We start from the raw sequence: 25,000 nt of genomic DNA on the forward strand, positions 1-25,000 counted from the left end.
TGTGTGTTTAGCTCCTCCACTCACGCGTGTGACCTCCTCCCGAGGGTCCCGCACACCAGGCGCCGTCTTTCAGTCATGAGCTCCATTCAGTCATTAGCTCCAGCTGCCGACCCGTGCCGTGATGATGTTTAATGAGCCACAACCCTGAAATTTAAATGCAGATGTTTGTTGTACAGGTATACAGAATTAATATGTAAGACACTTACATTTTCAATATACATTAATTGAAAGCCCTTCCTCCCAGACACTCGCCGCACGCACGGCGCAAAGACCGCATGTTTAAGGCGACCACGGCAACACACGCCCCTTGGCGGCAGCACGGCAGCACGGCGGGCGGCGCGGCGGGCCTCGCGTGCAGGCGCCGTCGCCGCGGCGGCAAAAACTGCTCGTGTGCAAGGTGCCAAGACATAATGGCGTTCGTGTTTTACCTTTGACTTCAACTTAAAATACCTCCAACCTGAACACTATTTTACCCATTTTGACAGCCCATTTTTCTGTATTAGAGGTAGAAACGTATATATTACTTCATTTCAACTTATTTTAATGAAGTTTAGTGAGGAGGTAGTCAAAAATAAATACTTAGAGTTCGTGCTTCCAGAAGGTTCCCAAACACATCCGAACAAAAGTGTGACTCACCGTAAACATTAACCCAAAAATCCAAACACACGCAACAAAGAGCTAAACTAAAGCCTCAAAACGACACAAATAAATAAAGTAAACTTAAATAATCCCTAAAAATATAATGAAAATGCGTAAATAAGGTTGACCGAAACAGAGGCAGGAGGTCCACCCGCGTGCTCCTTCCCTCCCTGTCTCGTGTGTCACCCGCATCTGTGAACCAAAATCCTCCAAAATGATGGGCGGAGGGCAGCCGATTATTGTTCTGAGTGAGTGATTGATGTATTATACTCCAACGGGCGTGTGGGCGGCGTGGGCGCGGGCGTGGGTGCGAAATAACTGAGAAATATGAGGTTTTGTGTGAGGCGTGGGGCGGGCGGTGCAGGGACGGGGACTAGATTGATTTTTTGGTTATTTTTCATGTTTTTTCGTATATTTTAAGGTGTTTTGGTGGTGTTGTGGTGGGCTAGGGATTGTGGTTGCTTGGGTTGATGTGGTTGAGGTAATTAAGGCTTTGTAGATAGGGCGGGGCGTCACTGGGCCGGGGAATTGAAATAGATTGATTTTTGGGTTATTTTTCATGTTTTTCGTATATTTTATGGTGTTTTGGTGGTGTTGTGGTGGGCTAGGGATTGTGGTTGTTTGGGTTAATGTGGTTGAGGTAATTAAGGATGTGTAGATAGGATCACTGGACCGGGGAATTGAAATAGATTGATTTTTGGGTTATATTTCATGTTTTTCGTATATTTTATGGTGTTTTGGTGGTGGTGTGGTGGCCTAGGGATTGTGGTTGTTTGGGTTAATGTGGTAGAGGTAATTATGGCTTTGTAGATAGGGCGGGGCGTCACTGGGCCGGGGAATTGAAATAGATTGATTTTTTGGTTATTTTTCATGTTTTTTCGTATATTTTATGGTGTTTTGGTGGTGTTGTGGTGGCCTAGGGATTGTGGTTGTTTGGGTTAATGTGGTTGAGGTAATTAAGGCTTTGTAGATAGGGCGGGGCTGGACCGGGGAATTGAAATAGATTGATTTTTGGGTTATTTTTCATGTTTTTTCGTATATTTTAAGGTGTTTTGGTGGTGTTGTGGTGGCCTAGGGATTGTGGTTGCTTGGGTTAATGTGGTTGAGGTAATTATGGCTTTGTAGATAGGGCGGGGCGTCACTGGACCTGGGAATTGAAATAGATTGATTTTTTGGTTATTTTTCATGTTTTTTCGTATATTTTAAGGTGTTGTGGTTGTGTTGTGGTGGGCTAGGGATTGTGGTTGTTTGGGTTAATGTGGTTGAGGTAATTATGGCTATGTAGATAGGGCGGGGCGTCACTGAACCGGGAAATTGAAATAGATTGATTTTTTGGTTATTTTTCATGTTTTTCGTATATTTTATGGTGTTTTGGTGGTGTGTGGGTTGTGTTGTGGTGGGCTAGGGATTGTGGTTGCTTGGGTTAATGTGGTTGAGGTAATTAAGGCTTTGTAGATAGGGGAATTGAAATAGATTGATTTTTATGTGTTCTGTGTGTTGTTTAGAGTGTGTTGCAGGGCTGGGGTCATGGCAGGGTGTGTTGTGACCCGGGTGTGTGCGGGGAAAGGTTATTTATCGAATATTTGCCTTATTTGGGCATGTGAGTCACCCAGCGAGTGTGTCAGGGGAGCACACTTGACACATGGAATAAGTCTATCCTGCCCTCACCCACGGGGGGCCTCGACCCCCTCCCTATGCCCACCACCCACAGGGGCAATGTATCAGTGGGGGTTTAAGGATGGTTTCATTGTGTCTGTTGGCTGGCTGTCTCCCTATGTGCCCACTCTCCCCCTAATGTGCCCACTCTCCCCCTAATGTGCCCACTCTCTCCCCTTAATGTGCCCACTCTCTCCCCCTAATGTGCCCACTCTCCCCCTAATATGCCCACTCTCTTCCCCTAATGTGCCCACTCTCCCTTAATGTGCCCTCTCTCCCCTTATGTGCACACTCTCCCCTCTCCCCTAATGTGCCCACTCTCTCCCCCTAATGTGCCCACTCTCCCCCCCTAATGTGCCCACTCTCTTCCCCTAATGTGCCCACTCTCCCCCCCTAATGTGCCCACTCTCTCCCCCTAATGTGCCCACTCTCCCCCTAATGTGCCCACTCTCTCCCCCTAATGTGCCCACTCTCTCCCCCTAATGTGCCCACTCTCCCCCTAATGTGCCCACTCTCTCCCCCTAATGTGCCCACTCTCCCCCCGTAATGTGCCCACCTCTCCCCTAATGTGCCCTCTCTCCCTAATGTGCCCTCTCCCCTAATGTGCCCACTCTCTCCCCTCTAATGTGCCCTCTCTCCCCTAATGTGCCCACTCTTCCCCTAATGTGCCTTCTCTCCCCTAATGTGCCCTCTCTCCCCTAATGTGCCCACTCTCCCCTAATGTGCCCCTCTCTCCCCCTAATGTGCCCACTCTTTCCCCCTAATGTGCCCACTCTCTCCCCCTAATGTGCCCACTCTCTCCCCCTAATATGCCCACTCTCCCCTAATGTGCCCACTCTCTCCCCCTAATGTGCCCACTCTCCCCCTAATGTGCCGACTCTCTCCCCCAGACCAGAACACCAAGAGGGAGAGCGGCCGCAAGGTTCAGCTGCAGAACATCAATGCCGGCAAGGTGTGTTGATGACCAGTTTCATTTTCCTCCATCAATCTAAACTAACTACCTCAACTTTCTATGCAACTTAATATTCCTCCATACATGATAAACTCTCCAGGGACAAAGCCGCTGATTATAATGATAGTGTTAATATTTTAATGGTACTAAGCTGGGTGTCCAACTTCCTCCCCCCTTCCCCCCCCCCCACAGATGATCGCCGACGTGATCCGCACTTGCCTTGGTCCGCGGTCCATGCTGAAGATGCTGATGGACCCCATGGGCGGCGTGGTGATGACCAACGACGGGAATGCCATCCTGAGGGAGATCACCGTCCAGCACCCAGCCGCCAAGCACATGATTGAGATTGCCCGCACACAGGACGAGGAGGTCAGGTTTTACTTATTTTTCTTTGTCTTTGTCTTTTAGTGTCATATTAAAACCTCCCCCCCCATTTTTATTATTTTTTTCTGCTTCATTTTTTCATCTTTTTATTCATATTTTTTCTGTTTCTTAATGTGATTGTTCCTAACCTTCCCTTACCTAACCTTGCCTTACCTAACCTTCCCTTACCTAACCTCCTTTACCTAACCTAACCTAACCTAACCTAACCTTACCTAACCTCCCTTCCCTTACCTAACCTCCCTTCCCTTCCCTTACTTAACCTAACCTTCCCTTACCTAACCTAACCTAACCTCCCTTCCCTTGCCTAACCTCCCTTCCCTTCCCTTGCCTAACCTCCCTTCCCTTCCCTAACCTTCCCTTACCTAACCTCCCTTCCCTTCCCTTGCCTAACCTCCCAACCCTACCCTTGCCTAACCTCCCATCCCTTCCCTTGCCTAACCTCCCTTCCCTTCCCTTCCCTTACCTAACCTCCCTTCCCTTCCCTTGCCTAACCTCCCTAACCTAACCTAACCTTCCTTACCTAACCTAACATAACATAACCTCCTCCTCCTCCTCCTCCTCCCTAACCCCCCTAATCTAACCCCCCCCCCTTTACCCCCCACAGGTCGGCGACGGCACAACCAGCGTGGTCATCCTTGCCGGGGAGATGCTGGCCGTGGCGGAGCAGTACTTGGAGCAGCGTATGCACCCCCTGGTCATCATACAGGCCTACAGACATGCCCTAGACCATGCCCTCGAGGCCCTCAAGGACACTATCAGGTAGGGAGGGTCAAAGGAGGGAGGGAGAGAGAGGGGAAGGAAGGGAAGGGAGAGAGAGGGGAAGGAAGGGAGAGAGAGAGAAAGAGAAGGGAGGGAAAAAAGATTGAAGGGAGAGAGAGGGGAAGGAAGGGAAACAGAGAGAGAGAGGAAGGGAGAGAAAGGGAAGGGAGGGAAAATGATTGAAGGGAGAGAGAGGGGAAGGAAGGGAAGGGAGAGAGAGGGGAAGGAAGGGAAACAGAGAGAGAGAGGAAGGGAGAGAAAGGGAAGGGAGGGAAAAAAGATTGAAGGGAGAGAGAGGGGAAGGAAGGGAAAGAGAGAGAGGAAGGGAGAGAAAGAAGGTAGGAGGGGGAGAGAAAAGGAAGGGAGGGAGAGAAAGATAGAAGGGAGGGAGAGAAAGATATTATTATTTATACTCTCTCTCTCTCTCTCTCTCTCTCTCTCTCTCTCTCTCTCTCTCTCTCTCTCTCTCTCTCTCTCTCTCTGTCTCATTTCCTTCTTCTCTAATCCTCCTCCTCCTCCTCCCTCTCTCTCCTTTCCTCTCCATACACTCATTCCTCTTCTTCCTCCTCCTCCTCCTCCTCCTCCCTCTCTCTCCTTTCCTCTCCATACACTCATTCCTCTTCTTCCTCCTCCTCCTCTAACCCCATCTCATCTCCTCCCCCCAGCATCCCCATCGACCTCACCAATGAGTCCCAGATGATAGACGTGATCCAGTCCTGTATTGGCACCAAGTTCCTGGGTCAGTATGGCGGCCTGGCCTGTGCCATGGCCATCAAGGCGGTCCGCACGGTCACCACCACGGAGGACAGCGGACGGACGGAGATTGATGTGAAGAAGTGGGCCAGGATTGAGAAGGTGAGGGGAGGGTGTATTGAGAGAGGGAGAGAAATTGATGGATTGAGTTGATTATAAATGGCAAGGTTCATGCAGGGAATGTCTGTGAAGGGAAGGGAAGGGTAGGAGAGAGAGAGAGAGAGAGAGAGAGAGAGGAAATGTGAAGGAATATGAGAGGAAGAATGAAGGGAGGGGAAGAGAGAGAGATAAGAAAGGAAAGGGAGGGAGAGAAAGAGAATATAATTATGTTTGAAAGAGAGAGAGAGAGAGAGAGAGAGAGAGAGAGAGAGACAGAATACATATTAAAGAAAGAAAAAGAATATATGTGAAAGGGAGAGGAAGAGAGCCCCCACAGCCCACATCTCCCCCTAACACCCCCTTCCCCCCACAGATCCCCGGCGGGCCCATTGAGGACAGCTGCGTGCTGGACGGCATCATGATCAACAAGGACGTGACCCACGCCAAGATGCGGCGGCACATAGAGAAGCCCCGCGTCATCCTGCTGGACTGCCCCCTGGAGTACAAGAAGGGGGAGAGCCAGACCTCCGTGGAGATGTCCGCCGAGACTGACTTCACCAAGGTACCTACGCACTGACACACTCACACACTTACTACACAGATTCGGTGTTGTCCTCTGTGCCTTGTAGTGATGCTGGAGCCTCTGGGAAACTGTAGGGAAGTGTGGGAATAGCCTGGACATGTGTGTGTGTGTGTGTGTGTGTGTGTGTGTGTGAACCTGTGAGGCAGCATAGCAGCCCTCGGCAGTGATATATGGATGTGTTATGAGGTTGATATATTCAGCTGTCATGTTTGGTGGCCCTCAGGGGATTGTAATTGCACACTTACTTCTGCCACAAGTCTCAAACCACTGGGCCAGACAGTCAGGTCTGCAGAGTTGTCCGCTGGTGACCTTCACACCTGCAGAAGCCCAGGCAAGGCTGCAGAGATGGAGACACATTAGAAAGTGCCCTGAAATATGTGTGTGAATCCATGCAGCTGTGGGGGACTGCTCCTCACACACACAGGTTAAGGGGGACAAAGCCCTCAGTTTGTTTTTTTTCTTTTTTTTTTACAACAAAGGAGGCAGCTCAAGGGCAACAAAAAAAGAAAACAATAATAAAAAAAAAGCCCGCTACTCACTGCTCCTAAAGTAAAACAAAAGAGGTGGCCGAAAGGAAGGTCATGTATATTTACCTGTTTTTGGTAACCCTAAGGGGAGTGTAGGTAAGGGCATAAACACTCCTCTTGTATGGTGGCTGTGGTGAGTCCCAGGCTGTGGTGCTGGGGAGGCTGTGTGGGGTGGTGGATGGTAACACAGCCTGGCATAATCCAACCTTCTCTTCCCTTCCCCCAAAATGTCCTAACCTAACTTCCCCTAACCTCCTCCTCCTCCTCCTCCCTCCCCAGCTGCTCCAACTGGAGGAGGAGCACATCAAGACCCTGTGCGCTGACCTCATCGCCCTCCGCCCTGACCTCATCATCACCGAGAAGGGCGTGAGTGACCTAGCACAGCACTACCTGCTCAAGGCTGGCATAACGTGTTTGCGACGCGTCAAGAAGTCCGACAACAACCGACTGGCCAGGGCGTGCGGGGCAACCATTGTCAACCGAACCGAGGAGCTGAAGGAGTCCGACATGGGCACCAAGGCAGGGCTCTTTGAGGTCAAGAAGGTGGGTGGGTGTGATTCTAGAGTTTTATTGTTGTTATTATTAATGTTTTTACTGGAAGGGAGAGAGAGAGAGAGAGAGAGAGAGAGAGAGAGAGAGAGAGAGAGAGAGAGAGAGAGAGAGAGAGAGAGAGAGAGAGAGAGAGAGAGAGAGAGAGAGAGAGAGAGAGAGAGAGAGAAATTAAGCTGGAGAGAAAAAGAGAAGGGAAGGGAAAGCAATTACGATTATTATTATTATTATTATTATTATTATTATTATTATTTTTATTATTTTTACAGATCGGCGACGAGTACTTCTCCTTCCTGACGGGCTGCGAGGACCCCAAGGCATGCACCGTGCTGCTCCGAGGGCCCAGCAAGGACATCCTGAATGAGGTGGAACGCAATCTCCACGACGCACTGGGAGTGGCACGCAACCTGGCCCTGGAACCGCGCCTGGTGCCGGGAGGGGGTGCCGCGGACATGGCAGTGGCGGCGCACCTCCAGAAGCGCGCCCAGAGTGTCACCGGCGTCAAGCAGTGGCCCTATGTGGCACTGGCGCAGGCCTTGGAGGTGAGGGAGGGAAGGAGGGAAGCAATGTTACCTGGTTGTCGTACTTTGCGTTTTTGTTTTTTTTTTTTTTTTTTTTTTTTTTTTTTTATTTTTCTCTCTCTCTCTCTCTCTCTCTCTCTCTCTCTCTCTCTCTCTCTCTCTCTCTCTCTCTCTCTCTCTCTCTCTCTCTCTCTCTCTCTCTCTCTCTCTCTCTTCCCTTCCACTTTCTCTCCATCCTAATTTCTTTCTCTCCCTCCCATTCTTTCTCTCCCTCCCATTCTCTCTCTCCCTTTATTAGAAAGTTAAAAAAAAATATGTAAAAAAAATACTAACCCTTGACTTCCCCCCCCCCTTAACCCCCTTCTATCCCTCCCCCGACAGGTCATCCCGCGCACACTGGCCCAGAACTGCGGAGCCAACATCATCCGCGTGCTGACCGCCCTGCGCGCCAAGCATGCCGGGGGCGCCCACAACTGGGGGGTGGACGGGGAGAGCGGAGAGCTGGCGGACATGACCAAACTCAAGATCTGGGAGCCCCTGGCCGTTAAGCAGCAGGTCTACAAGACAGCCGTGGAGGTGAGGACTGCTGGGGGGGGAGGGGGAGGGGGAGGGGGTATTGGCATAGATGAAAGCCATTGATTGCTGAGGTACATGGCAGGATGGAAGGGCAAGCACGGAGGTGTCGGAGATTGATGTGTGGGGTTGAGGACCTTTCTGTTAAATTGAGGCAAAGATTGAAATGGTTTGGACATGTGAGAAGGGCAGAGGGGGGCGTGTTGAATGAGGTGGAGTTGAGAGTTGAGGACCTTTCTGTCAAATTGAGGCAAAGGTTGAAATGGTTTGGACATGTGAGGAGGGCAGAGGGGGGCATGTTGAATCGGGTGGAGGAGTTGAGAGTTGAGGACCTTTCTGTCAAATTAAGGCAGAGAAGATTGAGATGGTTTGGACATGTGAGGAGGGCAGAGGGGGGCGTGTTGAATGAGGTGGAGTTGAGAGTTGAGGGCCTTTCTGTTAAATTGAGGCAGAGAAGATTGAGATGGTTTGGACATGTGAGGAGGGCAGAGGGGGGCGTGTTGAATCGGGTGGAGGAGTTGAGAGTTGACGACCTTTCTGTCAAATTGAGGCAGAGAAGATTGAGATGGTTTGGACATGTGAGAAGGGCAGAGGGGGGCGTGTTGAATGAGATGGAGTTGAGAGTTGAGGACCTTTCTGTCAAATTGAGGCAGAGAAGATTGAGATGGTTTGGACATGTGAGAAGGGCAGAGGGGGGCGTGTTGAATGAGGTGGAGGCAAAGATTGAGATGGTTTGGACATGTGAGGAGGGCAGAGGGGGGCATGTTGAATAAGGTGGAGGGGCTGAGAGTTGAGGGAAGGCCTAGGAAAAAGTGGATCAGATGTGTGGTGGAGGATAGGAATGTATTGGGAATAGAGGAATACATGGCACAAGATTGACGGATGTGGAGGAGTCATCGCTGTCAAGTCTAGTCAGTCAAGTTCCTCAGTGTGGTGTCTAGCATTGACGCTGCCCAGACAAGTGTTCCCTGTGTGTGTTTACAGTAAGAGGAGGAGGAGGAGGAGGAAGAGGAGGAGGAGGAGGACGAGGAGGAAAATAAATCTAACATGCATTATATCCCAAACCATGGAGATGTATTAACTTTCTCTCTCTCTCTCTCTCTCTCTCTCTCTCTCTCTGGCCATCAAGGGCCGTGAAGTCTTTTTCACAGATGTGTTTGCTTGTGAATAAAAGTTTCAATCAATCATCTCTCTCTCTCTCTCTCTCTCTCTCTCTCTCTCTCTCTCTCTCTCTCTCTCTCTCTCTCTCTCTCTCTCTCTCTCTCTCTCTCTCTCTCTCTCTCTCTCTCTCTCTCTCCCCCCCCTACAGCACCATGACTATAGGATTGATTATATTACTTGTTTATTTTTCCACCAGAATATATCAGTGTGTTGTCTCCCCACAGACCGCTGTTATGCTCCTGCGCATTGATGACATTGTGTCCGGCTCAAAGAAGGTCAAGGAAGGCGGCGAGGGCGGCGGTGCTCCCCCCCAGCAGGACATGATGGGCCCCATGGACTAGACACACACACACACACACACACACACACACACACACACACATACATACATACATAACCTTCATTCCCATATTTTTCTTTTTTTATATATAACGAAAGTAATCCATTTTATTATTATTATTATTGAAGTAAAGGCAAGGAAATAAAGACCAAAATAAGGTCACTAAGCAATTATTATTATTATTATTATTATTATTATTATTATTATTATTATTATTATTATTATTATTATTATTATTATTATTATTTAACACCTAATGCTTTGATCTCTCCCTCCCGCACTTCCCTTCCCTCCTCCCCCTTATCCACACACTCAAGCTTGCTTTTTGAGTGCAATTAGGAGGTGGGGAAGGGGTGGAGACACGTACGTTCACACTAACGCACTCACTCACTCACACACTCACTCGCGAGCAAGTTGGAATTAAAAAAATAATTAATAAAAAGTTTGTTTGTATTGTAATGATTGTTTTATTGAATTACCTCTCTCTCTCTCTCTCTCTCTCTCTCTCTCTCTCTCTCTCTCTCTCTCTCTCTCTCTCTCTCTCTGCTTCCTTACTAATGAGACTTTCTATACAACAAAGTGAGGTCATTCCTTGTTGATTCTCTCTCTCTCTCTCTCTCTCTCTCTCTCTCTCTCTCTCTCTCTCTCTCTCTCTCTCTCTCTCTCTCTCTCTCTCATATGATTTTATTTTGGGCCATCAGGTTTATTAGGTGGGTGAGGGAGCAAGCTTGTACAGGTGTGATGATTTTGAAAAAGCTCTTGGGGGCATTTGGAGGCTGATATAGAAGACATTAGAGGGCTATAGTCCCCACTGAAATTACAGCCCTGGTCTCTCTCTCTCTCTCTCTCTCTCTCTCTCTCTCTCTCTCTCTCTCTAAAGAGTAAATAGCGTTTCCTTTGCGATTTGGGTGAAAAATGTAATGGTTACCGCCATATTTAGCGATTCAGTTATGTAAGTCCTGCTACACCATTATTTTACGGCTTAAGTAACACTAAAATATTAAAATAGATAAAACCTGTTGATTAATTTTCTGCGATTAGCGGTCTTGGATCATGAAGTAATAAAGTTTTCCACCATTTTGTACAAGAATTTCTGTTTCCCGATCGCGGGTTTGTTTACATTCCCGGGTGACGCAACGTGCCGGGCGGTTCTCTCTCCCCACCCGGCAGTATTTTCCTTATTTTCCTATGTATTCCCCCACCATGGCGTGTGTGCTGCCCAGAATCAACCTGGCAGCAAGGAAGTGGCTTCATCTACACGTGAGGGGCAGCGGGAGTCTATTAAAAGTAAGGAAACAACTGAAAAACACGTGTTATTTATAAGGGGTGGACTGGCATGGCTCGGGGTTAAGTCAGAAATCCTAATATGTGTTTTTTCATGATTGCAAAGTTATTTATATTCCCAGGTGTGTTTATTATGGTGCTTTATGTATATTCTCACTGTTTTACCTGTTGGATTAGTCTCAGGTAGCCCAGGTGTTTAATTATAAGGGGGGGTTTAGTATTGGCTCCGTGGTGTAGTGGGTAGCATTCTCAGCTTTCGGTTTCCACATTAACTATTTCCATAGGCCTAAACGGAGGTCAATTGCCTTCTCATGAGTGTGTTATTAGGGTCACATTACAGAAGAAGGGTCACACTACCACCAGGGTCACAAAACTACCCCTGGAAATGCCCACAACCTCTATGAAAGCCTTGTCAAATGTGTTTCTTCAGGTTCATGGTACAGAGGAAGGGTCACACTACAACCAGGGTCACAAAACTAGCCCTGGAAATACATGGAACGCTCACGAAAGCCTTGTCAAATGTGTTTCTTTAGGTTCATGGTACAGAGGAAGGGTCACACTACCACCAGGGTCACAAAACTACCCATGGAAATGCCTCAAACTCCCATGAAAGCCTTGTCAAATGTGTTTCTTTAGGTTCACAGTACAGAAGAAGGGTCACACTACCACCAGGGTCACAAAACTACCCATGGAAATGCCTCAAACTCCCATGAAAGCCTTGTCAAATGTGTTTCTTTAGGTTCACGGTACAGAGGAAGGGTCACACTACCACCAGGGTCACAAAACTACCCTGAAATGCCTCAAACCTCATGAAAGCCTTGTCAAATGTGTTTCTTCAGGTTCATGGTACAGAGGAAGGGTCACACTACCACCAGGGTCACAAAACTACCCCTGGAAATGCCTCAAACTCCCATGAAAGCCTTGTCAAATGTGTTTCTTTAGGTTCACGGTACAGAGGAAGGGTCACACTACCTCCAGGGTCACAAAACTACCCATGGAAATGCCTCAAACTCCCATGAAAGCCTTGTCAAATGTGTTTCTTTAGGTTCACGGTACAGAGGAAGGGTCACACTACCACCAGGGTCACAAAACTGCCCCTGGAAATGCCCACAACCTCTACGAAAGCCTTGTCAAATGTGTTTCTTTAGGTTCACAGTACAGAAGAAGGGTCACACTACCACCAGGGTCATAAAACTGCCCCAGGAAATGCCCACAACCTCTACGAAAGCCTTGTCAAATGTGTTTCTTTAGGTTCACGGTACAGAGGAAGGGTCACACTACCACCAGGGTCACAAAACTGCCCCAGGAAATGCCCACAACCTCTACGAAAGCCTTGTCAAATATGTGTGTAGGCGAATCATACCCCAAACTAACCAATTTCTAACCTACACATTCTTCTGTAGGGGCTGAGCGGAGTACCAGGCGGAGGGTCTGTGCGGGGCTATGGATCAGACCCGCCCTCAGAGTCCACCCGTGAGCCCCCCCGCAGCCAGCCCCCCAAGAGAGAGGCCCCAGGGAAGGGTAAAGGTCCCTTCTCATGGAAATCCCTGGCGGTGACTGGGGTCGCAGGGTCGGCACTGCTTGGCTTCATGCTGTATGTGAAGAGGGAGAAGGAACTGGGTGAGTGGAGGAGGAGGAGGAGGAAGAAGAAGAGGAGGAGGAGGAGGAGGAAGAAGAGGAGGAGGAGGAGGAAGAAGAGGAGGAGGAGGAGGAGGAGGAGAAGAAATCTAACATGCAGTATATCCCAAATGATTTAAGACATATATTAACTTTTGAGGAGCTGGGTGAGGAGAGGAGGAGGAGGAAGAAGAGGAGGAGGAGGAAGGAAGGAGAAGAGGAGGAAGGAAGGAGAAGAGGAGGAGGAGGAGGAAAAGAAACCTAACTTGCATCATATCCGAAAACATTTAAAACATATATTAACTTTTTCCCTCCCTCTCTCTCTCTCTCTCTCTGTCTTTGGAGGAGGAGAAGGCGAAGGAGGAGGAGGAGGAAGGAGGAGAAGGCAAAGGAGAAGGAGGAAGAAGAAGAAGAAGAGGAGGAGGAGGAGGAGGAGGAGGAGGAGAAAAAAAATGTAACATGCATCACATCCCAAAACCATTTAAGACACATACTAACTCTCTCTCCCTCCCTCCCTCCCTCTCTCTCTCTCTCTGTCTCTGGAGGAGGAGAAGGCGAAGGAGGAGGAGGAGGAGGAGAAGGAGGAAGAAGAAGAAGATGAGGAGGAGGAGGAGGAGGAGGAAAAAAAATCAAACATGCATCACATCCCAAAACCATTTAAGACACATACTAACTCTCTCTCCCTCCCTCTCTCCCTCTCCCTCTCTCTCTCTCTGGAGGAGGAGGAGGAGGAGGAGGAGGAGGAAGAAGAAGAAGATGAGGAGGAGGAGGAGGAAAAAAAATCTAACATGCATCACATCCCAAAACCATTTAAGACATATACTAACTCTCTCCCTCCCTCTCTCCCTCTCTCTCTCTCTCTGTGTCTCTGGAGGAGGAGAAGGCGAAGGAGGAGGAGGAGGAAGAAGAAGAAGAAGAAGAAGATGAGGAGGAGGAGGAGGAAAAAAAATCTAACATGCATCACATCCCAAAACCATTAAAGACACATACTAACTCTCTTTCCCCCCCTCTCTCTCCCTCCCTCTCTCTCCCTCCCTCCAGCCATAGCCAGGGAGAGGAAGCGCGTCCTCGGCAAGGCCAGCATAGGGGGGCGCTTTGACCTGGTGGACCACAATGGAGTTCCGAGAAAGAGCGAGGATTTTCACGGCAAGTGGGTTCTGTTGTATTTCGGATTCACGCACTGCCCTGATGTATGCCCGGATGAGCTTGAGAAGATGGCGGCTGTGGTGGATGCCCTGGGTGAGTATTGTTGTTGTTGTTGTTGTTGGGTAAGTCTCTCTCTCTCTCTCTCTCTCTCTCTCTCTCTCTCTCTCTCTCTCTCTCTCTCTCTCTCTCTCTCTCTCTCTCTCTTGTGATAATGTCTATAAGTAATTCGATATTTTTTTCCATTTTTTTAAGTTCAATTCATTTTTCTTTTTTCTTATTTTTCTTTCTTATTTTTTTCCTTCCTTGCCTTGCCTAACTTTACCTCACCTTACCTTACCTTACCTTACCTTACCTTACCTTACCTAACTTTCCCTTCCCTTGCCTTGCCTAACTTTCCCTTACCTTGCCTTGCCTTACCTTACCTTACCTTGCCTTACCTTACCTTACCTTACCTTACCTTACCTTACCTAACTTTCCCTTACCTTGCCTTGCCTTGCCTTGCCTTGCTTTCCCTTACCTTACCTTAACTTAACTTAACTTAACTTAACTTCCCATCCCTTCCCTTACCTTCCCATCCCTTCCCTTTCCTTCCCTTTCTTTCCCATCACTTCCCTTCCCTTCCCTTCCTATCCCTTACCCTCCCATCCCATACCTTCCACTCCCACCCCTTCCCTTCCCTTCCCTTCCCTTCCCATCCCTTACTCTCCCTACCCCTCCCATCCCATCCCTTCCCTTCCCATCCCATCCCATCCCTTCCCATCACTTCCCATCCCCCCCCTAATCTCCCTTCACCCCCACAGAGGCGCTGGACAAGTCTCAGCCGACCCAGCCTCTCTTCATCACTGTGGACCCAAAACGCGACAGCAAGGAAGCAATTCGAGACTACCTCAAGGAGTTCCATCCCAGGTTCATAGGCCTAACAGGGACGGATGAGCAGATTTCAGCCGCCTGCCGGGCCTACCGAGTCTACTACAGCGCTGGCCCGAGGGATGAAGATGATGACTATATTGTAAGTGGCGGATGACTGGTGGATGACTGGTGGATGACTGGCGGATGACTGGCGGATGACTAGTGGATGACTGGTGGATGACTTAATGTTTGGATGCTATGTTGAGTGAGTGATTGAGTGACTGGATGACTGTATTGGGAGTGGATGGCTGGCGGATGACTGGATGACTGAGTGGGTGATTGACTAATTAACTAATTGTATAACTATTGTGAGTGGATGACTGGTTAATTGGATGACTGTTTGGTTGAGAGTGGATGACTGGTTAATTGGATGACTGTTTGGTTGAGAGTTAACCAGCATCTCCACTCTTTCATCCCTGTACTGTCCCAATCCCTTATGCAAGAGTTAACCAGCATCTCAACTCTCTCATCCCTGTGCTGTCCCAATCCCTTATGCAAGAGTTAACCAGCATCTCCACTCTTTCATCCCTAATGCAAGAGTTAACCAGCATCTCCACTCTTTCATCCCTGTGTTGTCAAAATCCCTTATGCAAGAGTTAACCAGCATCTCAACTCTCTCATCCCTGTGCTGTCCCAATCCCTTATGCAAGAGTTAACCAGCATCTTCACTCTTTCACCCCAAATGCAAGAGTTAACCAGGACATCTCCACTCCCATCCCTATACTGTCCCAATCCCTTATGCAAGAGTTAACCAGCATCTTCACTCTTTCATCCCTGTACTGTCCCAATCCCTTATGCAAGAGTTAACCAGCATCTTCACTCTTTCATCCCTGTACTGTCCCAATCCCTTATGCAAGAGTTAACCAGCGTCTCCACTCTTTCATCCCTATACTGTCCCAATCCCTTATGCAAGAGTTAACCAGCATCTCCACTCTTTCATCCCTTCCGCTGGTAAACTCGAACATCTCTCCCTCTCTCTCACCCCCCCCCCCCTCTCTCTCCCTCCCAGGTTGACCACACCATAATAATCTACCTGATCAACCCGGATGGAGACTTTGTGGATTACTATGGGCAGAACAAGACAGCCGAGGAGATGACAGCAAGCATAGGTGTTAACATGAAGAAGTATGACGCCCTTAACAAGCCAAGCCTGTTTGGACGATTCTAGAAGGAGGAGGAGGAGGAGGAGGGGAAGATGAAGGTGAAGGGAGGAGAGGTATAAGAGGAGGAGGAGGAGGAGGAGGAGGAGGAAGAGAGAGAGAAAAACAGAGGAAGAGGAGGAGGAGGAGGGGAAGATGAAGGTGAAGGGAGGAGAGGTATAAGAGGAGGAGGAGGAGGAGGAAGAGAGAGAAAAACAGAGGAAGAGGAGGAGGAGGAGGAAGTAAGGAAGATTTGAAAAGAGAAAGATTGAAGGAAGAAAAGAAGAAATAAAGAGAGAGGAAGAGGAAGAAGAAGAAGAGGAGGAGGAGGAGGAAGAAGAAGAAGAGGAGGAAGAGGAGGAAGAAGGAGAAGTGAGTTTGTTAGTTTTTTTGTTATGTAGTTTTGGTTTCTCTCTCTCTCTCTCTCTCTCTCTCTCTCTCTCTCTCTCTCTCTCTCTCTCTCTCTCTCTCTCTCTCTCTCTCTCTCTCTCTCTTTTGATGATTTATGTATTATTTTTTGTGTGTATATATGTGTGTGTGTGTGCGTGTGTGTGTGTATATATGTACGTATGTTTGTATGTATATCAATTTCTATGTAATACAAATTTGAAGAAAGAAATTACTTGTTTGATTTTTATTATTTTTATTATTATTATTATTATTATTATTATTATTATTATTATTATTATTATTATTAAGTTATTTTTCATCATTGTAACAAATTTGTGCACTGAGGCTTTGAGCAGTTACATTATTGACTATTTCTTACCTTAGTTTCCCTTTAAAATCAACAACGTAACAAATTTGCGCACTGAGGCAAGGCGCACCCATATAGAAGACCACTTTCTACACTAATAACCCTTGAAAACCTCTTTTAAAAATCCTATTCCTCTAACATAACAAAAGTGCGCGCTGAGGCTGGGCGCATTTGAATTTTAAACCATTTCTTATTAATATATTTCTTAAAACCTGACTTTTCAACAGTGTAACAAAAATGCGCACTGAGGCTAGGCGCACCCACATAGGAGGTGACTTTCTACCCTAATATCCCTTTGAAAACCTCTTATAATACTCCTATTCCTCCAATGTTACAACTCTGATGTTACAAAACTGCGCACTGAGGCTAGGCGCACCCACATAGGAGGTGACTTTCTACCCTAATATCCCTTTGAAAACCTCTTATAATACTCCTATTCCTCCAATGTTACAAGTTTGCGCACTGAGGCTCGGCGCACCCCTTCCAATACGCCTATTCCTCTGATGTTACAAAACTGCGCACTGAGGCTAGGCGCACCCACATAGGAGGTGACTTTCTACCCTAATATCCCTTTGAAAACCTCTTATAATACTCCTATTCCTCTAATGTGACAAATTTGCGCACTGAGGCTCGGCGCACCCCTTCTAATGCGCCTGTTCCTCTGATGTTACAAAAGTGCGCACTGAGGCTTCGCGCATTTCCACACGGCCCAACCTACCCTAACTTGACCTTCAGGGCTTCATTCTTGACCCTGTAGGCCGTGGGGGGCAGGCCGGTGACCCCTAGGCCTGTCACAGCGAAGGTCCCGCCCGCAGGTTGCTTCTTGAGGTCATCTTGGGTCAGGCCCGTGCTAGCCGAGGTCACATACAAGGTCGCGTAATCTTGACCTCCGAAGCAGACCGAGGTTATGTTGGTGGCTGGAAGCTTGACCTCCTGGATGAGTGTTTTGGTTCTTGGGTTGACCTTGATGACCTGAGAGAGAGAGAGAGAGAGAGAGAGAGAGAGAGAGAGAGAGAGAGAGTTATATAGATTTTTATAGATAGTATTGAGATCACACTCCTCCTCCTCCTCCTCCTCCTCATTCTCTTTCTCTCCTCTCTCTTTCCCTCTCTTTCTCTCCCTTCCCTTCCCTTCCTTCCCTTCCCTTCCCATCCCATCCCTTCCCTTCCCATCCCATCCCTTCCCTTCCCATCCCATCCCATCCCTTCCCTTCCCTTCCCATCCCATCCCATCCCATCCCATCCCTTCCCTTCCCTTCCCTTCCCATCCCTCCCCTCCTCCTCCTCATTCTCTATCTCTCCTCCTCCTCTATCTCTCATTTTCTCCTCTCTCTCTCTCTCCCTTCCTTCCTCCCTTCCCATCCCTTCCCTCCTCCTCCTTCTCCTCATTCTCTATCTCTCCTCCTCCTCTATCTCTCATTTTCTCCTCTCTCTCTCTCCCTCCCTTCCTCCCTTCCCTTCCCATCCCTCCCCACCTCCTCCTCCTCCTCCTCATTCTCTATCTTTCCTCCTCCTCTATCTCTCATTTTCTCCTCTCTCTCTCCCTTCCCTTCCTCCCATCCCATCCCTCCCCTCCTCCTCCTCCTCCTCCTCCCCTCCTTACCTTGCCCCCGTTGAAGCAGGCTACCCACAGATCTCCGTTGCTGTCCATGCACATACCATCGGGGATCTCCTTCAACAATCCATTCTTCTTGAAATCGAATAGAGTCCTTCTGTTAGCTGGAGGAGGAGGAAGAGGAAGAGAAGTTGAAGAAGGAGGAGGAGGAGGGAAGTGGAGAGAGAGGAGGAAGAGGAGAAGGAGGAGGAAGAGGAGGAGGAGGATGAAAATTAATGTTAGATAATAATAATAATAATAATAATAATAATAACTACTACTACTACTACTACTACAACTACTACTACTACTACTACTACTACTACTACTACTACTACTACAACTAACTTAAATTTCCAGTCCTTTTCTCCTCCTCCTCCTCCTCCTCCTCCTCCTCCTCCTCCTCTTCTTCTTCCTCTCCTCCTCCTCTTTCTTCCGATATACAACACCCCCCACCTACTACTACTACTACTATTACTACTACTACTACTACCACTACTACAACTACTACAACTTACTTATAATGCCAGTCTCCTTGCTGTAGTCGAATGCATCAACAGCGAAGTCCATGGAGTCGATGTAGTAGAATGTCTTGTGGTCAGAACTCCAGGCCAGACCATTGCTAAGTGTGATCTGTAGTAGTTGTAGTAGTAGTAGTGGTAGTGGTAGTATTAGTAGATGGGGGGTGTTATATATTGGAAGAAAGAGGAAGAGGAGAAGAAGAGGAAGAGGAGGAGGAGGAGGAGGAGGAGGTGAAAACGAGTAAAAAAATCATTATTATTATTATTATTATTATTATTATTATTATTATTATTATTATTATTATTATTATTATTGTTAGTATATCATTTCTACTACTACTACTACTACTACTACTACTACTACTACCACCACCACCACCACCACTACTACTACTACTACTACTGACCTTATCCACGGAGCGGGTCAAGGTCAGGTCAGGGTCAAGCCGGTACAGGTTTCCAAGGTCACGTTCCCACTCCCCGGGGCCAGACTGTTGACCCATTGTGCCTACGGGGGAGAGAGAGAGAGAGAGAGAGAGAGAGAGAGAGAGAGAGAGAGAGAGAGAGAGAGAGAGAGAGAGAGAGAGTTACCCCAATAATAATAATAATAATAATAATAATAATAATAATAATAATAATAGTTTTGACCTTACCTGCAAAAAGCCTTCCTTCGGGGTCACATTTGGCATCATTGAACCGGTTGCCTGACTTTTGACCTTCGACCGTGTGCAGCGTGACCTTGACCTCGCGGATGTGGAGGTCAGGGTCGCTCTCCGGCCACTCGACCAGGGAAAGTGACCTCCCCTGACCTATTACGTAGAGGTCACCTTGGCCTTCCACGGGGATGGCGAAGGAGACTGTATCACCGCTGGGGCCTGGGGCTGGGGGTGGGGGAGGAGGTGGAGGAGGAGGAGGAGGAGGAAGAAGAAGAGGAGGAGGAGGAAGAAGAGGAGGAGGAGGAGGAGGAGGTAGAAGAAGAGGAGGAATTAAGAAGAGGAGGAGGAAGAGGAAAAGGAAGAGAGAGAGAAAGAGAAAAAAAGAGAGAAGAAAAGAGAGAGAGAGAGAGAGAGAGAGAGAGAGAGAGAGAGAGAGAGAGAGAGAGAGAGAGAGAGAGAGAGAGAGAGAGAGAGAGAGAGAGAGAGAGAGAGAGAGAGAGAGAGAGAGAGAGAGAGAGAGAGAGAGAGACGATTTGTTACAAGTTCCCTTCATGTACAATTAATCTTATCATTTCGCTCATATTTTTTGTTGTTCCAGTCACCCGCAAACTCACAGTCCACCCACACGACCCAGCACCCACCGACAGGTCATGGGTGGGGTCAGGCAGGCACAGGCACTCACCCACACGCAGGACCTGGTGGCGCCCCGTCCTGGTGTACAATCTGTGGATCTCCGCGTTAAGTATGTCCACGAAGAGCAGGCACCCTCGCGACGCCTCCCAGTGCGGGCCCTCGCCGATCTGCAGACCCGCCGGGGCAATCTGCTTAACCTCCACGACCATCTCAAGGAGGAGGAGGATCGCTTAGGTGAGTGTCCCAAAATTATTTGTTCTTTGTGAATATCAGCGTGTAAGTACAGAAAATGGAAAAGTTAGGTTAGTTTACGTTGAAATTGTGTGTTTTTTTTGTGTTTTTTTTGGCGTGCAGACCAGTGAGTGTCCCGGGTAGTGTGGTAGGGCGAGGGGAGTGTGGGACAAATTACAGTGGTCGAGAAATAAGTAGAACAAGAAGTATATATAAGTAGAAGGAACAACATCGTAATAAGTACAGATTTTGTTAACACATTAAAACATCCGTGCTTAAAGTTTACTTACCTTAGTGCTGACCGGTGCTGCTTTGGAGAGAGTGAGAGAGTGAGAGAGAGGGTGGGTGGATGCTGGGAGAGAGAGAGAGATAAAGAGAGTGTGTGAGGGAGGGCAATATCTGTAACTGTATCTCAAGGTCATCTCTCTCTCTCTCTCTCTCTCTCTCTCTCTCTCTCTCTCTCTCTCTCTCTCTCTCTCTCTCTCCTCTTTCCTCCTCCTCTCCCTCTTCCTTCCTCCTCCTCCTCCTCCTCCTCCCTCTCCTCTCCTCCTCCTCTTATCCTCATTGTTATCATCATCTTATCTTCTTCTTCTTGAGAGAGAGAGAGAGAGAGAGAGAGAGAGAGAGAGAGAGAGAGAGAGAGGCTCTCTCTCTCTCTCTCTCTCTCTCTCTCTCTCTCTCTCTCTCTCTCTCTCATAAGGTCAAAAATAACACACATACGAACATATCCAGACAATTTATTCAACAATTTTCCATTCTCTCAAATATCTCATCTCTCTTTCTATCTATCTATCTATTTACTAAGCTATTTATTCTTTGATGCAAGGAGCTTCCCGACGTCGCCTCTGAACTTGTTAGACGGATAGCCCTTCACGCCCAGGCCAGTGATGGAGAAAGTACCGCCTGCTTGGGGGTACTGCTTGAGCTGCAAAGAAAGTAGCAGTAGTAGTAGTAGTAGTAGTAGTAGTAGTAGTAGTAGTAGTAGTAGTAGTAGTAGTAGTAGTAGTAGTTGTGGCCGTGAGCTGTCTCCTTTGTTGAAAAAAAAGGCGTTGTCAGTCAGTCAGTCAGTCAGTCAGTCACTCACTCACTCACTCACTCACTCACCTATTCAGTCATTCAGTCAGTCAGTCAGTCACTCACTCACCCACGTACCCAGCCAACATTCAGTCAATCTCCCAGTCACCCACCCAGTCAGTCAGTCACTCACTCACTCACTCACCTACCCAGTCAGTCAGTCAATCCCCAGTCACCCAGTCAGTCAGCCACTCACTCACCTACCCAGTCAGTCAGTCAATCCCCCAGTCACCCAGTCAGTCAGTCAGCCAGCCCTTACCTGCTCTGGGGTAAGGCGGAGTGTCCCTGTTGTCACAAAGAGGGTATCGAGGTCGGGTCCTCCAAAACAGACGGATGTGACGTGGGGTGATGGGACAGCCACTTGCCGGAGGAGCTTGCCGGCCCGGGGGTCTACTTGGATGACCTGAGGAGGAGGAGGAGTAGGAGGAGGAGGAAGGAAGGAAGGAAGGAGGAGATAAGTTGATTGTTTGTATTAAGGAAAGAGAAAGAAAGAAGAAGAGGAGAAGAGAAGGAGGAGGAGGAGGAAGGAAGGAAGGAAGGAGGAGATAAGTTGATTGTTTGTATTAAGGAAAGAGAAAGAAAGAAGAAGAGGAGAAGAAGAGAAGAAGGAGGAGGAGGAGGAGGACGGAAGGAAGGAAGGAGGAGATAAGTTGATTGTTTGTATTAAGGAAAGAGAAAGAAAGAAGAAGAGAAGAAGAGAAGGAGGAGGAGGAGGAGGAAGAAGAAGAGGAAGGAAGGAAGGAAGGAGGAGATAAGTTGATTGTTTGTATTAAGGAAAGAGAAAGAAAGAAGAAGAGGAGGAGGAGGAGGAGGAGGAGGAGGAAGGAAGGAAGGAAGGAGGAGATAAGTTGATTGTTTGTATTAAGGAAAGAGAAAGAAAGAAGAAGAGAAGAAGAAGAGAAGAAGGAGGAGGAGGAGGAGGAAGAAGAAGAGGAAGGAAGGAGGAGATAAGTTGATTGTTTGTATTAAGGAAAGAGAAAGAAAGAAGAAGAGGAGAAGGAGGAGGAGGAGGAGGCGGAGGAGGAGGAAGAGGGGGATGATTTGAAGGGTCATGGATTAGGATATATTAAGAAGAGGAGGAGGAGGAGGAAGAAAGAAAGAAAAGAAGGAAGGAAGGAAGGAGGAGGAGGAGGAGGAGGAGGAGGAGATAAGAAGATAGTTTGTATTACGGAAAGATAAAGAAAGAAGAAGAGAGGAAGAGGAGGAGGAGGAGGAAGAGGAAGAGAAAGAAAAGTTAAACACATCATCACTCTCTCTCTCTCTCTCTCTCTCTCTCTCTCTCTCATTTTCTTTATCTAACTTTATTTTTTATTTCTAAGTTTTTATTCAAGTTCATATCTCCTCCTCCTTCTCCTCCTCCTCCTCCTCCTCCTCCTCCTCCTCCTTCTCCTCTGCTGTTGTTTGTTCTTCCTTTGTGTTCCTTTGTGTTCCTCTTCTGCCTTACCTGAGCCCCCCCGAAGCAAGCCGCCCACAGGTTACCGTCCGTGTCGATCGTCATGCCGTCTGGTACTTGATCGGCCAGTCCCGCCTTCTCGTAGTTAAATACCACACGTTTATTGGCTGAAAGAGGGCGAGAGAGAGGGGTGGATTTAGTAGTAGTAGTAGTAGTAGTAGTAGTAGTAGTAGCACGGTCCACATCCCTCATGCAAGAGTTAACCAGCATATCCACTCTTTCATCCCTAGTGCAAGAGTTAACCAGCATCTTCAATCTTTCATCCCTAGTGCAAGAGTTAACCAGCATCTTCACTCTTTCATCCCTGTGCTGTCCCAATCCCTTATGCAAGAGTTAACCAGCATCTCCACTCTTTCATCCCTAGTGCAAGAGTTAACCAGCATCTTCACTCTCTCACCCCTGTGCTGTCCCAATCCCTTATGCAAGAGTCCCTTAACGAAAAAAAATAAGAAATACTCACTCAGTGTCCCAGCTTCCTCGTCGAAATCGAACCCGTAGATAAGACCCGGCTTGGAATCGACGTAGTAGAAGGTCTTGTTATCAGCGCTCCAAGCCATTCCGTTCGAGATGGTCACCTGTAGTAGTAGTAGTAGTAGTAGTAGTAGTAGTAGTAGTGGTAGGTGGTAGAAATGGTAAGTTAGGGGTGTTATATATTAGTAGAAAGAGGAGAAAAAGGAGATTCTATTATTATTATTATTATTATTATTATTATTATTATTATTATTATTATTATTATTATTATTATTATTATTATTATTATTAGTAGTAGTAGTAGTAGTAGTAGTAGTAGTAGTAGTAGTAGTAGTAGTATTGCTTGTATCTCTTCCTCCTCCTCCTCCTCCTCCTCCTCCTCTTCCTCTTCCTCCTCCTCCTTTTCCTCCTCCTCCTCCTCCTCCTCACCTTGTCCACCATCTTCGTAAAGGTCATGTCGAGGTCAAGCTTGTAGAGGGATGAGTCCTCGTGACCCGCTGGAGTCTCGGTCTCGTCGAGATAGGTCATGGTGCCTGGAAGAGGAGGAGGAGGAGGAGGAGGGTGGTAAGATTTCATGGTTTTGATTTGGAAGAAAAAAGAAAGGAAGGAAGGAAGAAGAGGAGGAGGAGGAGGAGGAAGAGGAGGAGGAGAAGAAGTGGAGGAGGAAGAGGAAGAGGAGAGAGAGAGAGATAAATAGATAGAGAGAGAGAGAGAGAGAGAGAGAGAGAGAGAGAGAGAGAGAGAGAGAGAGAGAGAGAGAGAGAGAGAGAGAGAGAGAGAGAGAGAGAGAGAGAGAGAGAATCAAACACACACACACACACACACACACACACACACACACACACAAACACAAACACACAAACACAAAAACAAAACAAAAATGAAAATATAAAAAAAATCCATCTCTCTTAACCACCCCACCCCCAAGGACACCTACCAACCCAGAGCCGTCCCTTAGAATCCACTTTCCCATCGTTGAAGTGCGGGTCTTGGGTCTTCTGTAGGATCTGAGGTTTGATCGGCTCCCTGCGTGTCGTTCCCGTAGGCAAACTTAACAGGGACAGGGATGTGCCCAGACCAATGAGATACTGGTCAGGCTTGTCTTCAATGGGTACAACCAGGCTGGCGCGGTGGGCATCTGGGTCATCTGGAGAGTGAGAGAGAGAGAGAGGGAGAGAGTGAGAGGGGGGTAAGGGGAGAGAGAGAGGGAGGGGTAGGTAGAGAGAGAGATTTGAGCAAGAAAGAGAGGAGAGAAAGATAGTTGGGTGAAGAGAGAGTGTATCAGAGAGAGAGAGAGAGAGAGAGAGAGAGAGAGAGAGAGAGAGAGAGAGAGAGAGAGAGAGAGAGAGAGAGAGAGAGAGAGAGAGAGAGAGAGAGAGAGAGAGAGAGAGAGAGAGAGTTTTAAATCCTGTTCAGTTGCTTTCACAATTTTTTTTCTAATTTTTCTCTATTATTATTATTTTTATTATTATTTTTTTTACTACTACTACTACTACTACTACTACTACTACTACTACTACTACTACTACTGCTATTACCGAAGAAGACGGACTCCATCTTGCCGCTGGTCACGTGATAGGTTCGTAGTCCCTTAGCGAAGACGTCCACGAGTAAGAGAGTGTCCTGTTCACTAAGCCAGAAAGGTCCCTCGCCAAGCTTCATTGCGGGTAGGGGTAGCTGGGTGACCTTTGCCATCTGTAGAAGTAGTAGTAGTAGTAGTAGTAGTAGTAGTAGTAGTAGTAGTAGTAGTAGTAGTAGGAGGAGGAGGAGGAGGAAGGAAGGAAGGAAGGGAGGGAGGAAGGAAGGAAGGAAGAGGATGAAGAGAGAGAGAGAGAGAGAGAGAGAGAGAGAGAGAGAGAGAGAGAGAGAGAGAGAGAGAGATGCAATTGAATATCATTATCTTAAGTATTTTATCTCCAAGCACGCTCTCACTCTTTCTCTCTTTTTTTTTTCATTTAAACATGTTCATTACATATATTATTATTATTATTATTATTATTATTATTATTATTATTATTAT

At 47.5% G+C, this 25,000-nt stretch overlaps 3 protein-coding genes and 2 long non-coding RNA genes across 5 annotated transcripts in view; 4 read left to right on the top strand and 1 right to left on the bottom strand.

Annotated features, from left to right (window-relative positions):
• The first annotated feature begins 743 nt into the window (after positions 1 to 743).
• Positions 744 to 9,553, top strand: LOC126987135 (T-complex protein 1 subunit gamma-like). The gene is made up of 10 exons (XM_050843861.1): positions 744 to 887; positions 3,186 to 3,247; positions 3,440 to 3,616; positions 4,236 to 4,390; positions 5,056 to 5,245; positions 5,616 to 5,804; positions 6,632 to 6,895; positions 7,171 to 7,443; positions 7,804 to 7,998; positions 9,381 to 9,553. The coding sequence occupies exons 1-10, from the start codon at positions 854 to 856 to the stop codon at positions 9,495 to 9,497; spliced, it is 1,656 nt and encodes a 551-aa protein (XP_050699818.1). The 5' UTR covers positions 744 to 853; the 3' UTR covers positions 9,498 to 9,553.
• On the top strand, positions 8,143 to 9,078 carry LOC126987137 (uncharacterized). Its single transcript, XR_007740284.1, has 3 exons — positions 8,143 to 8,251; positions 8,450 to 8,705; positions 8,770 to 9,078. It is a non-coding gene; the product is annotated as an uncharacterized LOC126987137 (long non-coding RNA).
• Positions 9,554 to 10,604: 1,051 nt separating the features above from the next.
• LOC126987136 (protein SCO1 homolog, mitochondrial-like) lies at positions 10,605 to 16,210 on the top strand. The gene is made up of 5 exons (XM_050843862.1): positions 10,605 to 10,783; positions 12,184 to 12,400; positions 13,439 to 13,636; positions 14,344 to 14,552; positions 15,462 to 16,210. Exons 1-5 carry the CDS (start codon positions 10,685 to 10,687, stop codon positions 15,618 to 15,620), a joined length of 882 nt encoding a protein of 293 aa, XP_050699819.1. The 5' UTR covers positions 10,605 to 10,684; the 3' UTR covers positions 15,621 to 16,210.
• A 10-nt stretch (positions 16,211 to 16,220) lies between these two features.
• Positions 16,221 to 16,901, top strand: LOC126987139 (uncharacterized). Its single transcript, XR_007740285.1, has 2 exons — positions 16,221 to 16,619; positions 16,736 to 16,901. It is a non-coding gene; the product is annotated as an uncharacterized LOC126987139 (long non-coding RNA).
• Positions 16,902 to 16,907: 6 nt separating this feature from the next.
• The window catches only part of LOC126987425 (uncharacterized), an 8,267-nt gene continuing 174 nt past the window's right edge, over positions 16,908 to 25,000 (bottom strand). Inside the window, exons 2-15 of the mRNA XM_050844391.1 lie at positions 24,519 to 24,675; positions 23,918 to 24,127; positions 23,410 to 23,513; positions 22,970 to 23,084; positions 22,501 to 22,616; positions 21,316 to 21,459; positions 20,791 to 20,907; positions 20,273 to 20,425; positions 19,801 to 19,960; positions 19,116 to 19,343; positions 18,870 to 18,970; positions 18,460 to 18,574; positions 17,951 to 18,066; positions 16,908 to 17,320 (exon numbers count right to left, since the gene is read on the bottom strand). Coding sequence (XP_050700348.1) covers positions 17,063 to 17,320; positions 17,951 to 18,066; positions 18,460 to 18,574; positions 18,870 to 18,970; positions 19,116 to 19,343; positions 19,801 to 19,960; positions 20,273 to 20,425; positions 20,791 to 20,907; positions 21,316 to 21,459; positions 22,501 to 22,616; positions 22,970 to 23,084; positions 23,410 to 23,513; positions 23,918 to 24,127; positions 24,519 to 24,675 — 2,094 coding nt within the window. The 3' untranslated portion in view covers positions 16,908 to 17,062. The remainder of the gene's footprint in view (positions 17,321 to 17,950; positions 18,067 to 18,459; positions 18,575 to 18,869; positions 18,971 to 19,115; positions 19,344 to 19,800; positions 19,961 to 20,272; positions 20,426 to 20,790; positions 20,908 to 21,315; positions 21,460 to 22,500; positions 22,617 to 22,969; positions 23,085 to 23,409; positions 23,514 to 23,917; positions 24,128 to 24,518; positions 24,676 to 25,000) is intronic.

Source organism: Eriocheir sinensis, chromosome 64, assembly GCF_024679095.1.
Source record: "Eriocheir sinensis breed Jianghai 21 chromosome 64, ASM2467909v1, whole genome shotgun sequence".
Classification (NCBI taxonomy): Eukaryota; Metazoa; Arthropoda; class Malacostraca; order Decapoda; family Varunidae; genus Eriocheir; species Eriocheir sinensis.